This window comes from Manis pentadactyla, chromosome 5, assembly GCF_030020395.1.
Source record: "Manis pentadactyla isolate mManPen7 chromosome 5, mManPen7.hap1, whole genome shotgun sequence".
Classification (NCBI taxonomy): domain Eukaryota; kingdom Metazoa; phylum Chordata; class Mammalia; order Pholidota; family Manidae; genus Manis; species Manis pentadactyla.
In genome coordinates, this window is record NC_080023.1 from 39305294 (window position 1) to 39320755 (window position 15462).

Sequence of the window (15462 nt, forward strand, 5' to 3'; positions counted from 1 at the left end):
CTGTTTTATCTTTACACAGCATCCTATCTTTCCTAGCCTCACATGTAGCATGCTTTGTGAGTGCCCTTCCTTCCTGTGAGTTTCTTTAGGGCTTCAATAGTGTTTTCCTTTCCCTACTGACTAGCACAGTACTAAGCACTAAGATGTATTCAATAGAAATAAGTCAGATGAATAAATAATAAGTGATGAGTAAACTGGATTGAAATAAATCAACAAAATCATTCCCTGCTGTATATGCAAAACAGCAAAAACAAGCCTCATACAATGTGCATCAGGAGATAAGTAGTTGGCAAAGCTATATAGCCCAAAGTGCTACATTTAAATCCACTTGAAAACCAGATGACAGTCATTTATTCTATCCAGATTATACTTCCTGGGCCACTACACTATTTAATGGACTGTTTAATGAGTCAGTCCTGGAATATAAACTGATACCCAGAATTAAATGCCTTTCCTCTCCCATTTCATACAACTGCCTGCTTAAGAGTATGACTGAATGATCGCTATGGAGCAGAAGTCACCTCCTAGATCAGCTCCACCTTCCTCTTGCCTTTGTTGCTACACAGGAGAAGCATGAAGCCCACAGGCACCAAACTGCTTCTCTAAGAGAAAAGTGATGAGAAATGCAAGCCTCTCCTTCTTCAAACCATTTGAAACACGTAGCCAGTGGCTGAAATAGCTCATTTAACAAGGACTGAATTTTTCCTCTCAATCATAGTTCCAAAGCTATCAGTTATTGAAAAGCTGATTTCAAAGCACACCCTACAACAGCTTTTCTGTACAGCTGCAATGCTATTTAAATCTCCCATGAATATATCAACAAATCCAAGAAAATTCTAAGCTGAAATTCTGCTCTTAGAGAGGGCATAGTAAAATAAGACCTTATAGGGGAAAAAAATCTAGGAAGTGAAATCTGGTCATTAATTTCAATACAGAAATTATAAAATCAAGCACTTGGTCTCTGTTCCAAACAAGAACACCTGAAATCCCTGTTTGGAAGGTCAGCCTAGAAGACTGTTGCATAAGACTCTTGGGCAGACATTAGCAGTCAGCCTCAAAGTCATTCTTTAATAACGCCTCAGAAATATGGATAAATGCCTTACTTTCTGCTGTGATGAGGTGGGCAGGAGATGTAAAATCAGTAGGAAAGGCAGTGCTTTAGAGATGCTAAACAGATTAATGGAAGGCAGGATCATCCGTGGGAAGAATTGACTCTTGAACCCTGGTTTCTGCTCCACAGTAAGGCTCAAGTCCTTATCTCAGCATTATTGTAAAGAAATCCCCATAGCCCATTGGTGACCTGGTAATGTTGGCATCATGCTTTAATCTCATGTAACCAACCATTGCATTCTCCTGTCCTGATCAAGCAGCCCCATTGCCATTTAAGTTGCCTGTATAGGATGTTGTAATATTGATACTTTCTTGAAATTTCATCAAAGAGGAAACTTTTAGACTCTAACCAGCTATATTGTAATCTGAGTTTCATTTAAGACATTCAATTTCATTAAATTACCTACCAAATGGAATTATATCAAGCATGAATCACTGCTATGAATATTTTGGAGCCATTTACTTGGAGGCTGTTGATGAAAAGCTGAAACTATACCTAAGAAATTCACCGAAATCACTGACCAGAGAAAAGCTGTAATGAGCATTGTTCTGTGCTCCATCAGGTATTGGGTAGCCCTGTGATTCACTTCTACTATCATTTAGCTCCCAGGATAATAGCTCTCCAGGCTGAGGCTGAATGAATGATTACTAAATTATTGATTCACTTCAAATAAAGAAATGCCATAACATTCCACAGGATATGACAGGATGACTGTAAGACATAAGGCAAGTGGTCTATACAGCCTCAATTCCTAGCACAATGCATGGCACAAATTAGACACTCAGCAACTATTTGTTGGTGACCAGATAAAGGAGTACATGTAAGCTGAGATCCTGGTGTTTATGAAAGATTACTAAATGCCGTACACTGAAAGTGCCATACAAATGTTTCGAGTCATCATTTGACCACAAAACATGCATAAAATCTCAGCAGGGCCAAAGAAAATTTGGATCTAATCCACGTTCTAATGCATTGTGGAATTAATAAATGAAAATTTAATGCCATTTTGAGTTCTTGTTATGCTGTGGAAGCCTGCTGGTCCTTCGGTTTTAAAATACTTTCCCAGCATACTAAAATGAGAACTCTTTTTCTCCTGTTGTTCTTTCCTTTGTTTCCATAGGAAACAGTGACTTCCAGGCATCCAAGATGACACAACAGAGATTGCCAAATTGCATGCCACCCTGCAGTTGCCAAGGAGATAATGTATGTCATTCCTGCAAATAACATGTTGCTCATGCCTTCATTTCCTTTATCTAGTTTTTTAAGATATTCTTCGCCTGAATTGAATTCAGATAATGTTCACTGTGAACTGATGGAAATTCTCCTTTTTTAAAAACATGTTTACCCCATTTCCCCAAGGCACTTGAGAGCATCACACACACTGTCTGTGGAAGGTCTGAGCATATTTGGATTTTGGAATCAGTGATTCAGCAGTTTTCACTAAAAAAAATTCAACATGAGTTCTGTCTGCTTGCATTCTAAATAAAGGTCCAGTTAAATCCACACCTGGCACTAACATATTCCAGTTTAAACTGGCCAACCACAAAATTAGCTGCACTTTGTTGAATTTACATGGGAAGGAAAGGACTAATCAAGTAAGGGAGGGAGAGAAGGCTGCAAGAAAAGAAGGAAGGAATGGACGAAGGGAGAGAGGAAAGCAGGGGAATATATTTTTTGAGCCCCTACACTATTTCAGATTAAGTATGTATGAAATCAACAAACAGAATTAGAGAAATTGAAGATCTTGGCTGACATAACTCCCACTAACAAGAGGTAGAGTCGGTATTTGAACTTGAGTATGTCTGACTTAAGGTATGTGTTTTCCAGTTGCCTAGTGCTGCAAAATAAATCACCCCAAATGATCGAGACTTTAAGCAACAGCAATCATTTTAACACTAGCTTTCATGGCTATGCAGGTTGACCCAATTTAGCTTGGCAGCTCTCGCTCAGCAGCTCACATTGGTGTTAGTCAGAGTGGCTGGGACTGGAGAGATTTTGAAGGCATCCTCACTCACATGCCTGGCAGTTGATATCAGAGCTGTCAGTCAGAAGACCCTACCTGTGGTCTCTCCATGTGGCCTGGGCTTCATTCCAGCATGATGGCTGGGTCCAAGTAAGGGGTCCAAGGTCACATAGCATCACTTCTGTGGTCACAGGCCCACCTAAATTCAAGGGTGAGGGAACACAGACTCCACCCCACATTGCAAGAAATGCATGTGGGATGGTCAGCGAGGGGATCAGGGGTCTTTTAGCAGCCATCTTGAAAAATGTTTTCTTGCATGACACATTTTTTGCAACATCCAGTAATACCTCAAACAGCCTGAGATCCAGGCTTCACAGGCTCTCTTTTCCTGGTTGGGAGTAACTGGGGATGAAACAGTTAAAACAATCAACTTAAGCAAGTTTTAGTGTCGGCCTGATGAATTGTGACAAAAAACCTGAACATAGAAATTAAACTTTGGAATGAGTTTCTGATTAAATTATGCACATGCATGTTTATCAGAAGCCCTTTTCACTCATGCACTGTCAATTTTCAAAGCATTCAGATATCATAAAAACTAACTTTGCACTAAAACTGTATTGTGGCATATTCATATTTAAGTTAGCATTATATAACATTACCAAAAAATATTTTTACTGAATTTAACTTTTTGGTTCTTTTGTTACCTAGATAAATGGGCATTTCCTACATGAATTACAAGTAGACTTGCTCAGCATGGGGTATGCCTATGTGGAAATAGTAGCCCAAATGAATGGCTGCTACAAGGGGTAGTAACATAACACTTGTGCTATGTTCTTGTCATCTTAATCCATCACCTACCATCAATATGTCAGGAGGCTTCTGGCTAATGTCTTTTTTACCTTCTCAGCACTCTTTAAAACTGTTCTAATAATGAACCTAGCTAGGCCTAGACTATGAGCCCATCCAGCTGATCTGAAACAGCCATGAGACCTCTATCAAACATCCAATTTGTACATTAACCAAAATAATCACATTTATTTATCCTCTGGAAATCTATCAAACTATTATCATAAATAATGAGAAACTCAGGCAGAAAATAGGACCTAATGACACGAAGAAGGAGCACCGAGGAATAAACAAAATAATCAGATTGTGGAGTTCTAGCAACAGAAAATTCCGTCTCATTGCTTACATGGCTGAGAGTGTTTGATTGCGCTCACTCTACTGCACCGGCAGATCGGTCTGGAATAAACACATAAAATGTTCATATTTAATATAGCTGTTTCTGAGATGAACAGCTCTATCATGAGTCAGGCTGACAGCACAGTATTGAAAGAGGTCTGCCAAGCAGTGGACCATAGTCCTAAACAACAGCAGAATTCTATCCAGAATGTGATCATTGGATTTGTACCTCTTTCTTCCCAGATAAGTCCAGCATCTGTTCTCCTTCAGGCCATATATAAAATGAAACCTTAGGATAGCCTCAATTAGGGCTTTATAAAACAAAACAAAACAAAACCTAAAAATTCAAGTATTTAGGTAACACACAAGCAGAACCCCACAGTGCCATGGAAGAAAGGACCTCTTACTCAGTATTTCTCTTCTTGCTTTCTTACTTATGATTTCACTCCATCTGTTTCAGCTCTCAGTCTTACATCTTTCTGTACCTTGGTTTTGTTTTTTTTTTCTGAAATGAGGAAGGCAGTCTGATAACAAAATCCCTGAGAGTAAAGTAGCAGTAGTTACTCGTCCTAGATTATACAACAATTAGCCTTGCACAGTAAGACTTGAGATTCTTTTTACTTCTCTGTGTTCTTCCATGCTATGTGCCCCAGAACTTTGAAACTTCATAATGATATGATTGCTAATACTGTGAGTAGCTAGATACACTTAATGGTTGCAAAATGACCTGATAGTCACCAGGAAGTTAATTGTGGTCAATAATTATCTTCAATTGTCTCATGAGATTCTGACATGCCCTATTGATTTTAATTTTAAGCTTTAACCACATTATAGCATGCCTGTTAGAGTTATACAGATATCGACTGTTATTTGAAATACTTAATTTAAGTACCTTAGCAAACTTGCAATGCTAGAAGACAGTTTTTTATATTTGCTTATTATGAAGGTAACTATCTAGTCTGTTGCTCAACCAGGACATTTGTGTAAGAACAAAAGCTAAACTGGGTGGGCCACAAAGACAACAGCCATAAAACCAAGCAGTTGCCAGCAAACAAGGGCAAGTCAACATACCCATTATACATTAATTTTAAAAAATAATAAAATTTTCCAGTTTGTTGGGAATTTGAAGATCACATAGAAAAAAAATGTATCTTTCATTCAAAACTGATTTTAAGTCTTTCCATATTCTATCTCACTGATGCTTTGATACACTTCTTTAAAGTGTTTTTAGTAGTGAATTTGATTTTTAAAATTTGGCTATTCTACAAAGGATATTACCCACTGCAAATGTTCAAAAATAATTTATGGAATTTTGAAAGATGAGTGCAATTCTTAAAGGACACTGTGGGAAAATAAGTCTAAAAGCAAACTAACCTAAATATTGAAAGCAACAAAAGGAGAGATTCACCTCTTAGTTAACAAGAAACAAACAGGATTCACCACATAAAAGCTCATTCTATTTCTATGAATTGCTCAGGGATACTAATATACTTTCTGTCCCAGATTGAGTCCCCATTGACCTTAATCTATTTCAGTCCTGAAATGTATTCTTGTTCTGTGGATAAAAGGTAACTCCTTGATGCCAATTTTAGATCAGCCCAATGGCAAGCATGAAGCAGAAAGCATGTTAACATTTTCCAGGATCAGCTAAGGCTTTAGCCAAGTAGGTTTCCTGTTCAGGGAAACAGCAACAGTGAACTGAGCACAGAGGAGAGTGCCTTGTTGAGGCTCTGCATCTGTCCAAGCCTCAAATGCTTCAAGTTTAAAGAAAATGCATAAACTAACAAATGAATCCTACTGAGAGCATTGAGATGTCCACAGAGGATGAGCCAGCTCAGCCCCAGGCACACCCAGCACAGCTCCAAGGTTTTGACATTCTCTGCTGCAACTTCAATCGTTGTCTTGAAAGCAAATGATTAAACTAACTAATAAATTAAAAAATGCTAATCGCTATCATCATTGGGACGATTTCTTACTAATTACCTTTTTGCTGTCAAAAAGAGGCAGCTGTTAAAGGAAAGTGTAGGTCAGGCCTAGATCTTATCTTCAAAAAGACCATTTTTTTAACATTTTTAAAAACCATTTTTAACCAGCAAAAATGGTATTTTCATATGGTTCCACCTAAAAAAACCTGGCTTTTCTCAAAACAAGTCACAGGCTCATTTCTTCATGGAAGGGGCAGCCAGCCAAAGTCAAGTGCCCAGACCATGCTGGCCACTCATCACTGTTATCCACATGTTTTAGTTAAGGATCTGCTTAAAGCATATAATGATGAAGTAACTATGAATTAAAGCTCAGGGATACTAATATACTTTCCTGGAAGCACCTTTCAATCTCCACACAGGTCTCCTTTTCTCCCCTTCCAAGCAGGATGCCATTACAAGAGCTTCCCCGTTCAAACCAGCTCTGAGAAGGGTATTGACTAGATCCTTTTTTCATTCAACCAGAAGACATTTCCTTGTGTCCCAGGTACAGTGTGAACAGCAGAATCCAGCATGACTCGCCTCCCATGGAGGAGCCTGTCTACATTAGAGACAGGGGTGACCCAAATAACAAAACTAAGAGTCAAAGACACAGCCAATGGAAGAGCAGGGACAGTAGTTACTCTACACAGGAGAGTTCCAAAAAAAAACAGGTGGTTTCGGGTCAAGAAAAGAGTTAAAAAGATTTCCTTCAGTAACTCCAAAGCTTGTTATGGCCCTCCAAATGTAAAAGCAATGGTGAAATGAGATTATGGGAGTTTTCTTTTATTGCTGCCATATAGGACTTCTCCCTGTCATTATAATTAAAAATGTTTTGCAGAGACTACATTGTACATTCATTCATTTGTTCTGTCATTCCCTATATCGGATGGTCATTTACTGGTGCCAGTCTCTGTGCTAAGCATTGATATTAAAGTTTGTATTTTCAGATTTTTTATAAATCTGCCCACTAGTCTAATTCCAGATGTTCACAAGTGCTCATAGCTGGTTAAGCTAGATGCCTTAGAATATTCATTTTGTACATGAAGACTTGACTTCCTGCTGTTTGGATACAGAACCCTCACCCCCTTCTGCAAAGTTCTCTTTGAGAACGTTGACCCTCATGTGCCAAAGACCTGGCCAAGGAGAAACTGCAGATGTGCTAAATGGTGGGGTTCCTTTTTCCTTCAAACCTTCTCTCTTTATTGAATGGTTTCATGGTACAACTTTTTACTTTCAAGGGCACCTTGATATTCACAGTAAACTAACTGAATTTATTAGGAAGGCAAAAATAGAAAGTGCTCACATAGGAACTAAATCCAACCTTCATCCTCACACCTCCATTCCCTTCTCTGAATCCCTTAAAGAGAGCTTTACGTCTATGGAGCCCACAACTGTTTTTCAATTAGCCAAACAAAAAGCAAGTAAAAGTAAGCAAAAAAGTTTGTTTTAGCCAAACTTCCCCCAAAGAGAGCTTGAGAGAGAAGAAAAATTCATTGGACTCACTGTCAGGGAGTCAAGCCTGGAGAGCATAAGGAAATCCTTGCGTTATTCATCTATATGAAGATATTACAGTCATAAAAATTGAAGTCAAAGCTCAAGAGAGAGCTATTGAGAAAAAGAATAGCATCTTAAAGAATAAGTAACAGGATGTGCAAATTCAGGATCATGGATAAGGGCAGCAAAACAGATTTAGGGAAAGAATATTTATTCAAGCATAGAAGCTAGATAGAGTAAGAAACCTGTAGAAACCAAAATAATAGAAAATATTTAGAAAAGCATATTAGGCCATATGATCTGAGTGGAAAGTGCCTTCTCCTTAAGTTGACCAAAATATATAATAATCTTCTACTAAAGACACTTTTTTGCATGAGATCCTCTATTCCATCAATTGAAATGAAATAATACCTGAACTGACAGTTCTTGAAACTTCTCAATCACCTGAGGCTGAATGAAAAGCTAGAGTTTAGCTATGCAAATTGTTGTGGAAAATTAGTCCCTCAAAATAGCAAAAGGGAAATTGGCAGCTGAGCCAAATAAACCAAAGAGAACGAATAATCTTACTCAGTAGTTTAGGGAAGAAAATTTGCTGGGAAATGCAGCTAAACATCGAGGATATTTGTTCAAGTGGCTGTTCACTTCTGAAGCAAAATGTGTTTTCATGCTAAAAAGAAGTGCCGGTCTATTCACACATCAACTAACATGGCTGGAGAAAGATCACCAAATTAATAAAAACATGAAACACTTTAAAAAACTTTTAATAAAGTTTCCCCAGGAAAAACGTGGTTCTTTCATCTATTGCTATCCCTGGCACCTAAGCCCCAACCTCAGGTGAATGAGGAATGGAACCAGTCAGCAGCTATTTCTTGAGGTAGGTTCTTAACAGTTTGTGCCACATGTGCTGGAGAAGTAATTAAATAAATGGGAAAGCAATAAAAATGCCAACAATACAGTTGTAGTTTATTATGTAGCAATTCTAGAATGATCCATGAGCTAGTCCATAAGCATCACAAACCAAATGAATGGTATTTACAGTAAGTAACTGGCTCATTTCCTGTATTTGCTGACCATCAGTAAAGTACATCTCACCCACCAGACTTAGTTTTCCCTCAAGCCCTTCCCCAACTTCAGCATGTTTCTTTACATTCTTTGGGCTCTGCAGAATAATTGCCCCTCTTTATTATTTACCTCACTAAACTTTCCCCTGACATAGTAAAATTCATTTAGGGCAAACACTCTCTCTTTAATTCTTTAAGATTTTCCTTAATACTATTAAAGCAGAATTCTTCTGAACATATGTTGTAAGGAAATATTAGTAATTGAATATATTAATGTATATAAGATTATTTCAAATGAAAAAATAATAATAATACTTCTGAATATTTTTTAAATGTTTAAAATATCAGAATACTGGGAAAACTATGGGTTGGGTCATAGTTTGCTGAAATGACTGTATTAAATCATTAGTGATTTTTAGTCTTGACAAAATCCATACATTTTATGTGAATTTGGAGATTGGGGAATTTGACTATTTTTTTTCTGCTACTTTAGCTTCTATGTAAACGAAACTACTAGCTAAGGGATGGGGCTTATTTATAAATGGTAGAATTTCAAAGTATGGCTTATACATTCAGCAATGTGAACATTAATACAACCCTTTAAAAAATTGGCAATGAGGTGGGGACTGAGTGTGTGACAATACCCACAGCAGAGGGTCAACAGAGGAGGTAACAAGTTATAACTGAGGCTGAGGAGCAGCTATTTCTGTTGGTGGTGCACCCAGACTTTGGAGCCTGACTGAGTTTAAATCTTAGCATGGTTACTTAGAGGCTGTATAATTTTGGACAAATCACTTAAGCTTCTCTGTCCCTCAATGTCTTTATCTATAAACCAGGATGAAGATGAGATGGGACGGGCTTGCTGTAACAATTACATTAGTTCATATATGTAAAATATTCTCTGACACTTGGTTACACAGCATCAGTTGATGCTCTTATACTGTTAGAACAGCATAGATTTTTGCTGTATTGGTAAGCATGAAATAACTTGAATATTTAATATGATCTGACTAGGTAAACCCAAAAAGAACCATCTTTCCTTTAATTGTTTTTTACTAAATAGACATATGTTAGAGTATAAAGCAAGCTAGCATTAGTTATACAGAATGAATGAGTTTGTAGTAACACAGACTTTTAAATTAGAAGAGAATGAAGACGTAATTTTGCCTATTTTCATCACCCAAAGATAGAGGAGCACAAACCCAAATATTGTGTTGTATGATTAAATCTGCACCGCAGAACTGAGAATACAGCACAATCCCTTTATGCCTTCCTGTTTTCTCTAGCTGCGAGACAGCACCACACATCTGAATGTGTCCAAAACACTTCACCAAAGCTCAGTTTCCTCAACCATAAAACTATGTATATAACACAACAACTCATCTCAGCATTCATTATGGAGATTAGATATAACATGGAAAGCATCTGGCATTATGCATACACACACACACACACATCTATACATATACATGGCATATAGATGTTCAATAAATAATGATGATGACAGTGAGATGCAACCATTCCAAGTTCTTTGTACTATACACACTTCCTAGCTTCTTCTTTTGCCATGATATCTGCAAACATATAACACATGAATATAAATAAGCAAATTTACTGTTAATCTCTATATCACACTCCCACAAACACCTTACACTGTGTTATACTTTCATCAGGTGCTTTACGCCTTTTTTGAACACTAATATATCTAGTTTTTTTAATGCAGCATTAAGATTATAACATTTCTTCTTATGAAGGAGAAAATAGCCTAAATATTCGATTATGATGCTAACATTGGCATTTTTCTTCCCATGTGATGTTATTATCAGTATCTATCAAAATATTCACAATATTGTATCAATAAGCTTCTAAAATTGACTGCTTTGCCCTTTGTCACTCTGAGTGATATCCCTTAATTTATCCCTTGTTGAATTTCAAAGGAATAATCTGAAGTATCTGCTTATCTCTCTCTCTGGTATAATTTATCATTACCCTCTGTACCTCTCCACAGCATTTTGCACATTTATCATTACTTAATTATTTAAAATTAATCATTGGCTGTCTATCCTCCCCACTACCTCATATCTGTGAAGGGAGTGAACACAATATTCTTCACATACTGATACTTAATAGATGTTTCATAAATATCCCCATAAATATAATAGGTTCCCGTGTGTAATGGATATATAGATGGGTATACCAGCAGACAGGTCTAAGGTAGTAGTGAAGATTTGAGAATAAGTTTACACTAATATAAGCATGACTGAAATATGCTAAAACCAAGACTCAGGCCATACTTCTATATACTAAATTAAGTCACTCACAAGATTGAGTCACTCACAGGAGTATATATTATCCCTCATAAGCCTGTCTCCTTCACTAAACTAATTCCTTAGATTTTTGTCTTTAAATCCTCAGTGCCTTGCATGGTTCATAATAGTTGCTTGGTAAACACTTGTTAAATAACTAGATTTGCTCTCACGGATTAGTAACATGACAATTTCTCATGAACCTGAACAAGACCCACAACAAAGCTACTAGATAAAAGACTTGGCTGAAGGTGCAACACACTTCTGATATTCTTGACACTTAAACCATACAGATTAATAATTGTGCAGTTAAACAATTACTCATTGCCTTAAGAGCATTATTAGCTACAGAACATTCTGTACCAAAAAAGGTATGGGTTTGAGGAGGTACAATTTATATAAGATTTAACGGAAGTCATTAAACTACTGTCAAAAACACACCTAAATGTCAAGTGAACTGACAGGATGCTTCATGTCCTTTTTCAAACTGCCAAGGAAAGAGATTTTTCAAACTAAGTTAAGAAATTAAAGAGATAAGGATAAATGGAAAAATGAAAGCTTTTTGCATGTTAGCTTAAACTATTTGAAGAACGACATTTCTAAGAGGAGTTCTGAGAATGACTGAGATGAAAATCTGAAACTGACCTAGTTTGTACATCCTGTCGGAACGGAATGAGCTCGTATATTACAACCACTGGGAAATCGTTGTTTTAACATGGGTAACACTCGCCGTCACTGGTATCTATGTAAGTGATATGACAAAAGTGACCAAAATAAAACAAACGACACTTCTAGACTTACTGAGGCTTTTTGTTTTGCTTCCTTTTGCTGTCAAAGGATCCTCAGCTCCCTGTCGCCGCCCAGTAGCTCAGCCCCCTGCTAACACGCGTGTCTCAGAACGACTAGAAGAACGATTATCTGCTGCTCTGGATCTTCACAGCGACACGTCTCTGGCTCCTTAGTTAACATCTGCCAGATATTTACATTTATTCCAGTAAGAAAGAATTTTACTTGGGGAATGAATGTTTTGGAAACTGGTGATTAAAATTATTCATTTTTAGATGTACTACATTTCCTATTGTCTGATTCCTGTAGTTGGCTCCTCACAATCCATCAGTAAACAACTGTCATTATTGGGCACTCTGCTATGTGCTGGATGGGAAAATAAAATGAAGCCATACTCACTTCTATGAAGGAGCTCACCATATAGTTAGGTAACTATAGCATAGCACTCACATATGAAACAGTTTATGCAAAATAGTTAGGATATTACAAAGGATAAATTATGTGGTGCATATTTTAAATGTTAAAGATGATGCTTAAAACAGTAAAGGATAATAATAACCACAGCTATTATTTACTAATAGGGCACTAAGCAATATACTGTGTACTTTGTATGCATGATGTTATTTAATCCTTATAAACCTTTCCAGTAGGTTCTGTTATTACCTCCCCCTCCCCCTTTGTAGATGTGGATCTTTGAGAACATGTCCTTGAGATCCTTGAGCCCAGTCAGAATGACCCACATATGGGAAATAAGGCTGAAGTTTGACTTTGAAGAATGGGTGGTGAAAAAGGAGATTCTTGTGAGTGTACTTGAATTATTGGATCCAAGGGTACCCTGAATTATTTATGCTCTTTTTTGCATCATCTCTTAAAGACTCTTAGCAGAGCAATAGTTCTTCAATTTTACAAATATCCTTGTGAGAATCTATGAACACTAAAATTGAAAAGCCCATGAAAAATAGTTACCATGAAATGGAAACAAAGAAATTAGATAAATGGGAAAGGAAAGGTACACAGTGGCTAAGTATGCACTTGTAGTTTGAAAAAAAAGTCATTATTTTCATGGGATAGAAGAAAATGTCCTGCTATGAAAGTCTCTCCTATCTAAACTTGAACTAATTAGCTTCTCCATTAAATGTGCCTCACTGCTCTTCTCTGTTCTATGGAATGATGCGACCACCATCCATCTCATATTCCATTTCCCTCACATAACATTTCCAATCAGCCATTAAGGCTTGAAGCCAAAAAGTATAGAATTGTTGGCCCAGCCCTGCCACTTACCAGATAGATGACCTCGGGCAGATTACTTGACCCCTAACTATCAATGTCCTCATTGGTGAAACATGGATTACAATAAGGCATATTTGATAAGCTGTTAGAATTAAATTACACATATGATGTCTGTAAAAGCTCTTATTAGTGGGGCACATACAAAGCTATTATTATTTATTCATAGAAATATGAACAAAAGATTATGTTGGGTTATTCATTTTATACATATATATGTTCTTATGCCTATTCTAATGTATTACACATTTTAATGTCTATCATAAATATAAATGAAATATTATAGAGTTTTAATAAAAGAGAAGAAGCTCTGCACTCAGACACAGCTGAGTTACCTTAAAAATTGGGCTTACCATTCCTTGAATACATATCACTCAACAACTGCAAGCCTAGTTTCTTCATCTGTTGTATAGTTATTGTGAGCTGGAAACTAAGTAACACTTGTAAAATTTATTATATAGTATCTGACACAATTTAAGATCTCAAGTAATTTTAGTCATTATATCTTTGGATTTTTTTTCACAAGATACAACATGCATACATTAATGTATGCTTTCTCATTGAAGAAGGTCTATAGGATATATTTTAAATTGATTTTTTGAAATACAATTTTATTCAGAAATGTTTCCTTTTCATCTTGTAGTTACTTATTTTCCAAACTATCCATTAATCCAAATCACCTGCATCAATGACAGCATAGATGCTCTAAGAAGTAGTAAGGGTAGGAAGGATAGAGCCACAAGAATGGAGCTCAACTCAAATGTTAGAAAAACAGAGTCAAAGCAGAATTAAGGTAATGCTGAGCAGTTGAAGAACAGTGAGATGCACAAATATGCTCAGGCTGCTCTTAGGTTCTGCCAACCAGCCCTTTCTCCTTGCTTCATGAATATTCCATAAACCATAAGCTTGCCAATTCCCATTAGAAATGGTCACCATAAACCTCTGCCAGGCCATTAACAGTCCATAGGTCACATTATAGTGACAATGAATCAAACCACTAGTGAGCTTACCCAAAGGACTATTGAATCACTAAATGTCATGTAAACCCAGAAGACAATTTCAAAGAAGAAGTTCAAACACATTTTAAATAAAGGCAGCATCATTCAAATAAGCAAACAGCCATACAAGTTAAAATACATATTTAAGTAAGCAAATTTCAGCTCTTTAGAATGTCTACTGAAATTGCAAACCTCTAAGATTCTTAGAATATTTCCTTCCAGTAAAAAGTTTTAAAATTTTACTCTTAACACACTCTTTCTCCTTTTCCTTATTTTCTTCTCCCCACCCTTCCCCTTCTCTCTCCCTCTCCTTCCCTCCATCCCTCAATTTTAATGTGTTCTCAACCTTCAAAGTTGAACTTAAGACTGAAGCCATTCGATGACAACTGGTGGATTTTTCAGAGGTAGCTGTGCTTTGGCAGGGATCTGGAGTCAGGATGGGTGGGTGGGTCAACCCATTCATCACTGTTTTTAACAAAGATATTCCTCAAGTAAACTGCTGTGGAGATGTAAGTTATCATAGACACAGTCACCCATTACAGAGGACATGAAGCATTTGATATATATTTTAACTAGATTTATCATAAAGTCCTTCCAAACCCTTAAATACTATGATTGTTTGCCCCTCACAAACAGATCTTATCTTCTGACCTTGGTTATGACATTTACGCACAGCTGTGCCCTGTGCTGCCAAGAGGAGTCTCTGAATCATAGCAGACATAGCCTATCGGACATGCCCCACCAAACATTCACCAGCAATGACAATTGCTGAGATCAACAGAGATGTTTCAAGGAACAAATAGTCCTCTCCCCAACTTTGGAAATTCTGCAGAATAATTTTATTCTGATTAAGTGGTACTTTCAAGTATTTCTAATATTCCATTATAACACAAGTGCAAGAAGTCCCACCACTTTGCAAAAATGAAAAAACTACATCAACTCATTATAAACAGAAAAAAAATTACAGATATAAAATGTGTCTCCAAATACAGAATCTTTGAACTTCAGCAATCCTGGGGTTAGAGGAAGTTAATGGCTACATGGAAAAGCCAGTATGTTTTATAATTTCAACATTATTAGAAAAGCATGATTAGAAATATGTTGCCTTAAAACTTAACCACTAGTGATATAAAGATAGGATGAATAGCTTCCAAAGTGCATGAGAAAAGAAAAAGGAACATTTAGCAACCAAAATGCTTTATTAAAGTTAATTATTAAGAATATAAAAAATATTAAAATCAGACCAAATAGAATTCAAGGGAAAAGCATTATATGGCATCAAAAAAAGGTTATTTTCTGATTAAATGCAT

At 36.7% G+C, this 15462-nt stretch overlaps 1 protein-coding gene across 2 annotated transcripts in view; it reads right to left on the reverse strand.

Annotated features, from left to right (window-relative positions):
* The window catches only part of GABRA4 (gamma-aminobutyric acid type A receptor subunit alpha4), a 61888-nt gene that overhangs the window by 16254 nt on the left and 30172 nt on the right, over window positions 1-15462 (reverse strand). The window contains exon 9 of one of the 2 annotated variants that reach the window (XM_036892536.2): window positions 9832-10349. The exons of the other annotated variant lie outside the window; for it this stretch is intronic. Within the exon in view, the coding sequence (XP_036748431.1) occupies window positions 10260-10349 (90 nt within the window). The 3' untranslated portion in view covers window positions 9832-10259. Of the gene's footprint in view, window positions 1-9831; window positions 10350-15462 lie in introns of those variants that run through there. 2 annotated transcript variants of the gene reach the window in all.